At 44.9% G+C, this 12,164-nt stretch overlaps 1 protein-coding gene across 1 annotated transcript in view; it reads left to right on the top strand.

Annotated features, from left to right (window-relative positions):
* Positions 1-12,164, top strand: part of LOC144136721 (protogenin B-like) — a 160,730-nt gene that overhangs the window by 129,076 nt on the left and 19,490 nt on the right. Inside the window, 8 exon segments of the mRNA XM_077669286.1 lie at positions 1,074-1,265; positions 4,688-4,822; positions 5,318-5,506; positions 6,862-6,978; positions 8,711-8,761; positions 8,764-8,872; positions 10,594-10,724; positions 11,665-11,838. Of these exon segments, the coding sequence (XP_077525412.1) occupies positions 1,074-1,265; positions 4,688-4,822; positions 5,318-5,506; positions 6,862-6,978; positions 8,711-8,761; positions 8,764-8,872; positions 10,594-10,724; positions 11,665-11,838 (1,098 nt within the window).

The raw sequence follows: 12,164 nt of genomic DNA, 5'->3' as shown, positions 1-12,164 counted from the left end.
TTGATTAGAGAAATTGGTATTTGAGAATTTTTGAATATTCAGCAGTTATTGAATACTGTGTTGACTTTCATAAATCCGACTGTGGCAACACCACAGTAACTTGGCATATTATCCGAAGACTGAGTTTAAAGTGTCAGGAAAAGCGTACAAAAGCATCCTTGTTGCTTTCTTCCCCATAATTTATTGCATGGACCGGTCACATTCGGATGCCTGTAAGCTTGGACCCTGTGCGAAATTCCACAGTATGCTTTGCCACATATCGCATGTGATTAGAACACAATGACTGACCCCCTGCTTCGAACAATCACAGTGCAAAAGCGCATTTTTTTTATCATGCCTAAGGCCCACAACTATGGCACCTGCTCTGTTGCCTTCACAACCTTTTAGCATGAGCACTGTCACCTCATTTTGGTGAATTATGATATGTGGGATGGTAAAATGAAAATTTTTTTGGGGGGAAAGGAAATGGCGCAGTATCTATCTCACATATCAGGAGGGACTAAGAAAAGGAAGAAAGAGGTGCTGTAGTGGAGGGCTCTGGAATAATTTTGACCACCTGGGGATATTTAGCATGCACTGATATTGCACAGCACACAGGCGCCTTAGGGTTTTGCCTCCATCTAAACGCGGCTGCCGCGGTTGGGTTTGAACCTGGGTACTCTGGATCAGTAGCCGAGCGCCCTAACCTTTGAGCCACCACAGCGGGTGAATGGTCCATCTGCGGAATTTCGCAAATGCATGTCACTTTTTTTTCGTATGATGCTAGAGGTTTGTAGATTTCGGTTGCAAAGACCATACACTATTTTGAAAAAAGTTAGGACAGCAACATTTGTAGTTCCTGTCTTTTTATGAAATTCTTTTCCATACTGAACAGATTAAATATTTATAATTCTGTATTCAAAGGCCTTTTTTCTTCGTATTCATATTAGAAAATTTCATGTTCGCACACCCCTATTTGTATTGCACACATTTATTCCATTCATATTGTTTATATGACAAACATTCATTTCGTGTGCAGTCCAGCCTTAGAATCCAATGTTTGCTCCATGTTTACTGAGGTTGCTTTCCCACAGTGCCACTGGGGGCGCCCTCTGTGACCGTGACCAGCCTCACACCGACAACCATGCACATCTCTTGGAGTGAGCTGGCACCATCAGTGGCCAGGGGCCACATTGCTCTCTACCGCATCCACTGCCGCTTGCACGGGCAGAATTATAACCACGTTTGGGAAGTCAAGGGAACTGTCCGCGAGTACACCGTCACCGGTAGGTCATAGCTGCAAACATATAAGTACTCGTTTGTTTTCACTGATGGAAGTAATGCAGAATTCTGTGTGCTTTGGAATTCCTCACATTTGTGCTTGGCCACTAGCAAACAGCGGAATGTGTCGTGAAAAAAAGTGGTGAGTTAGGGCTTACAAATATGAACTTTCGGAAGTCGACATGTTGAAACTGCGTAGTCAGTGGCTTTTGTCGTGCATTAGAGGTTTCTGGCTTAAGATGTGTTGCTTGACAGAAGCCTTCTCTCTTGATCAGTGGTTCTCATTCTTTTTAGCATTGGGCAACCCCCAACAGTTTTCAAACGATGGTGAGGAACCCCACACATCATGGCTTTCGGTCTTTCCTGCCCGAGATGTGCACAAAAAAAAAAGAGCATGTGGACACACAGCTCCCGAAGCTAGTGGCAAAATTAAATAACAATGGCTGTCAACTGAAACAGTTTGTGCTTAATTAAGCGCATATTTATGTGTGTTTGATTAATACCATCTCAACGCCTTCTGTGCTCTTTCAGGCAGCATAGGCTCAACTCTGTCATGGCAAGACGTGACACAGAAGCAAAAGAATTGCGTGCGCTGCCTTTTTTTTTGTGATGTAACTGCTGCCTTGCAAAACGAACCGTGTTTACTTGCATAATTTGCACCCACGCATTATTTGCACAACCTCAACATTTTACCTGGATTTTTGAAGAAAAAAATGGTAGGGCTTTAAACCGCTTAGGACGTGTGAAAGGACTTCAGGCAACAATGCCTCAAAGGCAACCGCATGCAAAATCCGTTTGTCAGCCACTGTCGGCAGCCGCGCGCGGGGAGTGGCTGGGGTAGGGGTGCTGGTTCCATGCATTGACGGAGCAGCTGTGCAAGGCCTCCGCTGCTTCCGTTTTGTCGAAAGTTGAGGATTCATATATACCTCGGGTTTTTCAGCTTTGCTAGTGAGGAGCGCTTTCACACAAAAAATTTTGCTTGTATATTTTGCAAGTAAAATATGCGCTGCCCGCTGCGCAAGCACGCCAGCATGCATGCGGGTGTGTGCAGGGCAGGCATGGGAAGATTGACGAGCAAGCGATGTCGGAAAAAGTCGGTAATTTGTTTGTAAATTGCTTCCGGTAAGAAAAAGTCAGTCACGCTCCGTTTACCCGGCTCGCTCGTGCGAGCGGTCTCTTTTCCGTATGAACAGCTACGAGAGCAAACTTCCGGTAACCTCCTCTGCGTGCATCGCGCCAGAATTCGATACTACCGAACAATTGGCTATTCTGTTTGCTGCAGCTCAGCCGGGCTGCATGCAAGGGCACTGTCTTATCGCTTTATACCTACCTCCATTTGCCTCTGGCCACTGGCTTGCGATTGTGATGTTCTATGTTTGTTGCTTTGAGCTGCGCATGCACAGTCATGCCATCACACTAACGTTGGTCGGGGGCGATACATCGATTTATGTTTGGAAACTTTTTTTGGCGAGCGAGGGGCATGAGTGCGGGGTCATCTTTTATATGCAGCTATATGCCATAAATATTGCATGGTATGTGCTTTGTAAAGTTGATGTGTTCACGAAATCTTCGCTTAATTTGCTCACCCCCCTTTTGAAGCCTTAGTTTTAAGAAAAAGAGTGCGCAAATTGCACAAATAAATATGGTGCATATACAACGCTGCGTGACGCAGCTTTTACATAAGTGTTAGCATTTTACATAATTTTTATCTAAGTTTGATTTGTTCTAGGTCAAGCTTTTTGTGTTGATCAAGATGTAATAACAAAAGAAAAGTGATGCGAATACAGTCGAGCATGTATGTGCGCAAAGCAATGCATTTACTTTGGACAGTTGCCAAGTGTGAACAAAATGTCTGCGACTGTAGCAAAGAAAACAAAAAGCTCCTTTCGGATTTTAATGCAGTAGCATTAAGGGTCCCATTCAGCGTCGAACCCGGTGTAGTTCGGCATCGTCGCCGGTGTGTGTGGTGAAGCCAGACTGGTCGACCGGGTTGTTACGTCTCACATGGAGGCGTGGAATGACAAGTGATTAAACCGTCAGCAAACTGGTGACTGGAAGGTCGCAACATGACTCAAACATCCTTACGACATGTACCGTAAAAACAGGACTATAGGTCGGACCGGAATATAGGTCGACACCCAACTAACCAATTCTAAAAATAAAAAAAATCTTCTTCAATGGAAAAAGTACCGAAAGACATCCTTACCTTGAAATAATTGCGACTCGACAGGTTGCACAATGGTGACAGTATTTATTTTCATTTAAATGCTGCTTGTGTGTATACCCGGCCAATTTTTTAACAGTATCGCGCGCCCATCGACTCGCGTGTTTGTTTCTGGATCACAGAAGTACGGCACCGTAGAGCAAAGCCCTTCCTCTTCATGAATTGACGCACCCAGGATGGCGAGCCCTTGAATTGCACCCTCGTGAGACTAGAGGCACGCGCGATCTCTACCACTTTCACGCGGATTCATTCGGCAGTAACAGGCAGCGATCTTGCATGCAGCGCAACCTTCCCTTCCAGTTCTGGATGCGCTGCACTCCGCCCACGAAATGATGTTTTCTTCTGGTTGCTGCAAGTTGTAATATGCAGCTTCTGCCTCCGCCAGTACTGAATGCTCTTTCCGAATGCTCCAATTTCGCGCTGTGCCGCCAGGTTGCCGTGAGTGTCCGCATAATCGCGTTTTTCTTGAAGGCGGCGGTGAATTGCCGTTGGCTTCCGCCCATTTTGAAACAAAATGTGAAAAAGCAGCCTTTAACCAAAATAGCGTTGCAACAACGGAAACACAAAATGGCGGTGTGCCAACGACGCCACGCCACACTGCTGCTGATGGCAATGGAGGCTGTTGACTTCACCCGCCCATTGTTGCAAGACTTCTGTAGTTTTTCCGCCAATGACCGGTATATAAGATAGGGGTCGACTTTTCGCCATGGTTTTTTGGAAAAAAGTTTGACCTGTATTTCGGTTTTTACGGTAAATATGTAAAGTAAATGATTTGTGCTGAAAAGAAAATCAAAGTAATTAGTCAGGAATCGATCCCCGTACACTTGGGCTGCGATTCAGACATGCTGCCCCCAAGCCGCGTATGCATGACATGTGTATGGCTTGGTTAAAGTGGGGCTTTATATGTATTTCGTGTTGTCTTTTACCTAATATGGAAGCAGTGTCTGTGTCTGCGTGGGCAAGAGGAGCCGCTGAAGGGAGCCTTTAATGCTATGGCATCATACCCTTGAAATGCACTGCTTAAGTGTCTCCCAAATTTTTTTCACTTTGCAACCAAACTGCAGCTTTTAAGATCTTCATCGCCCTTCCCAATAATGCAGAATGCTGAAGCAAAGAAATTGAATTTCCTGTTGGGTAAAGTAAGAAAAGAAGGTAACCTTGTGAAAAGAAGAGTTTTTCAGCACCGATTCTTACATTCCACAGATCTGGAACCTACAAAGGAATATGACGTTCGTGTTATGGCTGGAACAGCTGAAGGTTTTCCAGCCCTTTCCGATGAAAGCTGGCAAAGCTGGCCCTGGGTCACTTACCGCATGCCTGAGAAGTCCTCTTCAACCAGTAAGTTTTTTTGCTCCCTCTTCATTTTTCGAATCATTACTCATTTAGATTCATTGATTTGTAGACCTTGCCTCAGTTAATAGTTGTCACAAGAAATAGCTACTTCATACTGCTTAAAATTCACTCCTTGGCATCTTGTTTGGTAGGACTACAATTTGTGCACTGCAGTTTGATGCATTCATGGACTGTCATGGCATTGCCTGGAATTGAAATTATAAATACTGCACACCATACTTGATGTTATACCACCAAGGTGCGGCTGTGCACCGTTGTTATTAAAATGCTGCACTGCAAAAGTTGTAATAAATTGGCAGTGGCTTAACTTGGCTAACCCTGGAATTCAGCGAAAAGCAAGCACGCTTGCTAAGCGTCTGAGGCTTGTCCATGGCATCTCCGCCACACGCTCGCGACAGCCGTTCTATATATACCGACACGGCCACGTGGCAGCGGTTGCTGGTGCAGGGGAAAAAAAATCTACTGTTTGACTTGTTGCAGTGCCGATGCCTCCAGTTCTGTACCTGATTGTCATCAATGCCACCACCCTGGAGGCCCGCTGGTCTGTGTCCCCCGAGGAGAAGAACCCAGTGGCGGGTTTCAAGCTGCGCTTTCGTGAACAGGGCAACCACTTTCCGGAGCCTGTTGTCCTGCCCAACACCACCTTCTCCTATGTAGTCTACAACTTGAGTGAGTTGAGGTGCCTCTGTGAAGCCAGTAACTTTAGCGCAATGGCCTGTTTGTTTATTCTCACCTTGTGACAGCTGTATGCTGGCTGCAAAAGCCATAGTTTCCTCTGTGCTCTTTAAGCTTTTGCAGCCGGATTTACTGTGCTGTGCATAGTGAAGGGAACATAGCTTATTTACATTGCAGTATTTACAAAAGAAACGAGAAAGTTCTGATGCTTGTTTGTGTACCTCACAGGATAGGCCTAGTCTCACAGTGAAGATTACTTCAGCTTCTTGTTTCATGTGCTTCCTTGCACTGAATAGCCTGAAATCATTTCACCAAGACTTTTTCCACCTCTTTCGCTGCATTAGTTTGATGCACACACTCGTCATAATTAGAATGGACGCAGTTGGCTACTTGGTTCAGATGGGGAGCATTTCATTGTTTATTTTGTTTATTGATTCAAATTTGCATGTGCACGCAGCTGTTATAAGCTGAAGACTATATAATACCGCTGCAGATCGAGTTTTAAAAATAACTTCAGGGCTAATATGAAAGAAAAATTACACTGCAGGCCATCTTTTGGTTGCCACTACCAGAAATTCTAGAAAATAGGAGACCTCAATATGCAACTTGTGCTTATGTTATAAAATTTGCCGCCATGAGCACTAGAAACTTCACAAAGTCATTCACTATTACTGTAGAGAAAATTGGGCCCAGCACTTGATTCCTCAAGCTTTCATGAGCTCTTGGTTCCTTTTCTAGCTTATCGCCAAGTGATGCCAGAGAACTGCTCTGAAAGCTCTGAGCAACCACCCTTCATGGCCGTGCATTAAAAAAACTTTAGGATATCAACACTACAAGCACGCACCTAGAGTAATGGCTGTGGCTCTGCAGATAATTTAGTGTTTTTGTGTAGTTTATAGCAATTTCTAAGAAAGGAGACTGTTTAAAGGGAAAGGGGGGAGCAAGGTTTGAGGTTTACATCAAAATAGTTATGGCAGCCTATAATGGGGTGGGTTATCTTTTCAGAGAAGTCATATGCCCAGAACTTTTACAGTGTACAAGGGCAGTTACCTGTAAATTGGTTTAAATATTTGTAGACACATACAGCACCTGTTTCTTGTGACATCAATGTTTTAATCCTTTACCTACTAGTACACATGACAGTTTTGTCTGTTTGCAAAAATGTCTTCCTTCAGCCTACATTTTTCAGGCTGTAGCGATCAAAGCACAGCTTGTATGCGCTTCTAGATAGTGATGTGGCATTTGTATTCCTTACAGAGGCATGTTAGTGTCGATTTTTAATCACTCTACAAGCATTCATCAAGGATGGAATTAAGAACGCCCTTACCTCTTTGTTAATCTTGTCACAGAACCGCAAACCTGGTACGAGGTGCACGTGTCATCCTTTAATCAGCTCGTGGATGGCCAGGAGGCTGTGCAGACAATCTTGACGCACCCTGAAAACCTGACGGTGGAGGGTGATGTGGGTGAGTAGTCTGCCCAGTTTTTCTCCTCTTTTTTTTTTCACATTGCATGCCGAAATTTCAGTCACTGACCTTCCTATTTGTGCACATGAACTTTGCCACCTGTGCATGTAGCTGCAGTATTAAAGGGAACAGCCAGTTGTTTTACAGGGACTGATTTTGTTATTCCTGCATAAAGGTTTTCTTTTTTTGTTTTGCAGTATTGCCCCAGAGTGTAAAAAGGAAGAAGGAAAAGAATAAAAAAAAAATTAATGCAAATAAGGAAGGGCATTTAAAAGAAAATGCATGGATTTAAGGCAGGCATATGCTGTCATGAGCAATATCAGAGGGAACAAAGTTTTTGCATTTATTTATTGATTAATGCATAATTAGTTGTGACAAGCACAGTTTTTATTTTATAGTTACTTTTCCTCTTCTCATTAAATATCCAAAAGTCATTCTCAAATTTATTGCATAAATAACCAGAACCTTTGCAATTTTGTGCAAAAAGTTTTCTCGCTCTCAAATTGCTCACGACTGTAAGCTACTTTGGTGCGGGTAAACACACATCAGTTGTGGCTGTAGGCATTGTCTGTCATCTACAAGTGGAAGTGGAAATTACTGTCCCAGCACAAGCCAACCTCACAGAGAAGCCAGCCACGCGCAGCTGGAGTCACAGGGCAGATCCATAATACCGTACTTATCTGACTATGATGTGATGATTCTAACGTGAGGGCCGACTTTGTAGGTGTGAAATACGGGGCTTCTAATTGCATCTTCGTCCTGCTCTTTTATCTGGCTCCCTCACCTAGACCTTTGGGCGCATGGGCAATAAACAGTTGGGTTGCCATCTCTTCACTCGCATAACTGAAAAAGTATGTGATGCTTGTACAGTAGAATCTTGGTGATATGAACCTGGTTGATACGAATTTCGCGATGATACGAATTCGCGAAATTCCCCGGCCAGAGTGCATTGTGTACGATGTGCGGAATTTCGGATGTTCCGAACTCTCTCTCTCTCCTCTACGGATGATATGAACGTGCGAGCCGTGACCGCACCCTCGAGCACTAAGCGCTGCAGCACAATCGCCGATGTCGCGATCGCTAATCGTGCGGTACACACCGCACGCAGTGAGCGGTGGTGCACAGCCTTCACATCGCCAAAATCGCGATCGCTAATCGTGCGGTACGCACCGCGAGTAGCGAGCTGTGGCTGCATTTGTTCGTTTGGATGATACAATATTTCGGATGATATGAATTTTTTTGCAACCCTGCGAGATTTGTATTGCCGAGGTTCTACTGTACACTATGCATGAGCATCTGAAAGGAGAGTTGTCCTGCCCAAGAAACGAAAGAATAATTCCAAAAGCCAGTGTGCAAACAGCTATTCAGGGTGAAATTTATCACCTATCATAATTGTTGCCTGTCACTTACAATTGTTCACATCTTATTGAGCCAAAACTAAAGCTGGTGTAGAGCATTCGGAAATTCAGTAATGTGTTTGTATTTGCCCATTTTTTCTGTTTTCCTGTGTAGTGTTGAGTGTACTTAGATTAATCTACCTTGTACGCTGTGACAAATGGGTTCATGTTGGCATGCCAGTGCGTTGGTAATCGCTTTTGCTGGCACAAGGCCAACCTATGTAATCTGCAGAATATGTTTATGCATACTTTTGAATCGTTGCTTGCAAAGCTGAATTGGTACAGCTGCTGCGTGTGTGGCCTCTGCATTGACACAGCACTTGTTTCTTGCATAGATCCACCTGGTGGCTTGGAAGCTGAACCAACTTCATCACGTTCCATACGCCTGTCTGGAAGCCACCAAATTCAGTTCACAACATCACCTACTACACAGTTCGTTACAGTGCTGTCCACCCCAAGAATCATATAAACTCTACCGTGGTGCAATATGTCCGAAGGTAACCAGAATTGTAGCCTTTTGAACAAATGCAGTTTGCTGTGGGAGTAGTGTCGTCAAGTGAGCATTATCGTGTACAGTAGAACCCCGCTGTTGCGTTTTCCTAGCTGGCTGTGTTCTTGTGGTCGAGTCCCGGCATGACTCTCATAGAGGTCCACGCATTAGAAACCCCGCTGTAACGTCGTAACTTCGGGCACATTCCTGCATGATACGTCGTGGACTGGCACCCCAAGCCGGCCCAAGTACGGCCATGTTTACTTTTAAGGCGAATTGACTTGGCCTGACTTGGCTTGGCCTAGCGTCGCTGGCATGTCTACAGAGGGCGCTCGTGGCGCTCTGCGTCATCATCAGCAGCAGCAGTTGTTGTGCTTTTTTTTTTCCCCATCTTGTTTCACCTTAGTGCCATTTTTTATTCCTCCATGCTTCTTTCTTTGTGCGCTTGGTGCTTGCACGGCTGACTTCGCAACTTCGTCCTTCCACATATCGTTTCATCGTTTCGCGCCTCCGGTTAGGAATGATTTCGCGCGTATTTTCCTGTGGTGGGACGCGTAAGGAGTGAATTCATTCCATGGTCGGGTGCACGTGCGTCCAGCGCACTCATTCGCCCACCTGGCACTGTGCCAACCGTTCCACGCTGCAACGTGAATTGCTGTGGGTTAGCAGCTGCCTCGTTCTGCCACCTGTCCTCTCCAGTGTATGCGCAGCGCGTGTGCGGGAACTTGTCGCATTGTAATGGCATCAAGAAAGCGCAAAGTGCTCTCCTTGGAGGAGGAACTGAATATTCTTCGCACTGTGGACGCAAACCCGACACGAAAGTGGGTGTGCATCACAATGAACTGGGACTCACGCCATCCACCCTGAACTTCATTGTTTTGAAAAGAAACAAGATCAAAGCAAACGCCCGGTCCGTTGACGGTCAAAAGTAAGCAAGCCTGCGGCCCGGGGCATGTGCGGCTTGATGAGGCTGTGTACAAATGGTTTAAGCAAGCCAGAGCTGCAGGTGTAAATTATGACGGCACCATTTTACACGAAAAAGCTCTAGAGATAGCCAACAAGCTCGGGATCGACAATTTCAGTGCGTCAAACGGTTGTATTGGCCGCTTTAAGAGAAGACACGGAATTTGCTACGAACCATGAACGGGGAGGTTGCAAGCGTGGACACGGCTACCGTAGGCAACTGGAAAGAGTCCGTGGCGGGCATCATCGACGGCTGCGAACCTAGGGATATTTTCAACGCCGATGAAGGTGGCCTGTTTTTCAAGGTTCAGTCAATGAAGAGGCTAAGCTTTAAAGGCGAGGCTTGCACGTATGTTCGCGACGACCGCGAGAGCCACACGGCACTGCAAGTTTTAGAAAAGCGAGTTTTGCTCACCGGAAGCGAGAAAATGCGGCAGACAACGCTGCACGACTTTTTCAAGTGCTAGCATGGCAATAAGCATGTTCAGTTGCCCACTACTGTCATTTTGCAATTTGTCCTACCTCCCGGCTCTTATGTTTCCCGGCTGTTACATTTTTAGATTTTTCTTTTTTTTTTTTTACGGTCCCGTGAAAACCGTATCAGCGGGGGTTCCACTGTATTAAGTTTTGATATTGCATGCCTTAGTCTTAACACTGGTCATCTCTGAGCTTTTGTGCATGTGGTGAGCTTTTTTTGTTGCATTACCGCTTGATTGTAAAGTTGTTCTGTCTTGGTTGTCCTTTCCCTTTCCCCTGACACTCCAGCACAACTCCTGAGGTTGTTGTGAAGGGCCTCCAACCATTCACACTTTATGGGTTTGCTGTGAGATCCCATGAGGCTGATCACCGCCCCGGCCATTTCAGTCAACTCATCGAGTGCAGGACCAGCGAGGACAGTAAGAAGCCCCTCTTTTTGACTCTTTGCTCTGGGTGCTGCAAAAGCTTGGTGTGACGATACTGGTTGGAGTAATAAAATATATATATACCTGCAGTAAAAAGTTAATGAAAGGCAACGTTGGCAAAAAAAATTTAATTTCAGTCTTCTCTCTCCATGCCTCTTGGAAGAGGTGTGTGCAAAAAATTTTTTGCTGTGCGAATTACGTAGTGCACCATTAAATCTTTGTCATAATCTTGGGAAATATGCTTCTGATGCAAATAAAAAAATAAATTCCTCCAAAAGAGCCTCCTTCCGTAAACTTTTGATAGGGGGTGTACAATGAAGGAACGAAATACGTGTAGTATTGAATTTTATCAAGGGACTCGATGTGTCTACTAAATTCATTTAAAACCATGGTTGTCAGTGTATGTAATTATGTTCACAATGCTGGACTCTACTGCTGCAGGAATGCATCATGTGCTGACATTCATGTGTGCAGTTGTCTGCTTTGTTCTTCACGTGTGGAAAGCTGTTGGGGTTCCTTGGGGCAAGTTTGAGAACACTTGGATTAGGAGGACCTCGCACTTGCAACAGTTGCGCCTGATCATATTGAAAGACGGGCCATATAAGCAGTTCCTGAGCCTTGTTGTTACTACTTTTCTGCACGTCATGGTGCACTTGCCCTGCCAGTTCATAATGCCATGCAGTGGGTACTTTCTAAGTATAGGTAATGGAAAAGTGCTTCTTTTCTCAAGGCCTCAAGAAATTTTTGTTTTTATTTGGTCAAAGCTAGCACACACACACTTTTTAAGTCTTGATAGGAAATGCTCACACATGCAGTAAGAGAGAGCTTGTAATTTCAGACATGTCAAAAATAGCTTTAGCAGGCCCTCAGTCTTTTTAACCACTAAAAACTGACCCGGTTTATTTTTTTGTTTATTAAAATTTTGTCTTTCCAGAGCCTAGTGTACCGCGAGAAATCACTTGGAACGCCATTGACCTTGGCTCGGTACGGCTGAATTGGCTGGCACCAGAGTTCCCCAACGGCATCATTTTAGCCTACCACATTTTTTACAATGCCAGCGTAACCGACACAACACAGGTCGACAAGTGGAAAACAAAAACCGAAACAGGCAAGTCTGCTGACATTGCTCTTTGTCTCTGTACTACCATTTTTAAAAAAAGTAGTGGCATAATCCGTACTATGCCTAGACTACTCTGATGCAGGGGCACATGCGTGCTGACCCATGTTTGGTTGCCATACAGAAATAACGATTTTTAGGAAAGTATACTTGTATTCATGCATGTGGTTTGTGCTGTTGCCCAGGACAGCGAGCAACAGTATGTGATACCTGAAGTAGGACACACAATTCATGCTGGTCTTCTGTTGTCAAAGATCTTGCCTGAGGCTTCCTTAGGCGATCGCGCTGTTGGTCACCTTTCATGGTTAAAGAACTCG

The sequence above is a fragment of the Amblyomma americanum genome, chromosome 6 (genome assembly GCF_052857255.1).
Source record: "Amblyomma americanum isolate KBUSLIRL-KWMA chromosome 6, ASM5285725v1, whole genome shotgun sequence".
NCBI classification, from domain to species: domain Eukaryota; kingdom Metazoa; phylum Arthropoda; class Arachnida; order Ixodida; family Ixodidae; genus Amblyomma; species Amblyomma americanum.
The sequence above is the reverse complement of the archived record's forward strand: the minus strand, read 5'-3'. Positions and strand labels throughout refer to the sequence as shown.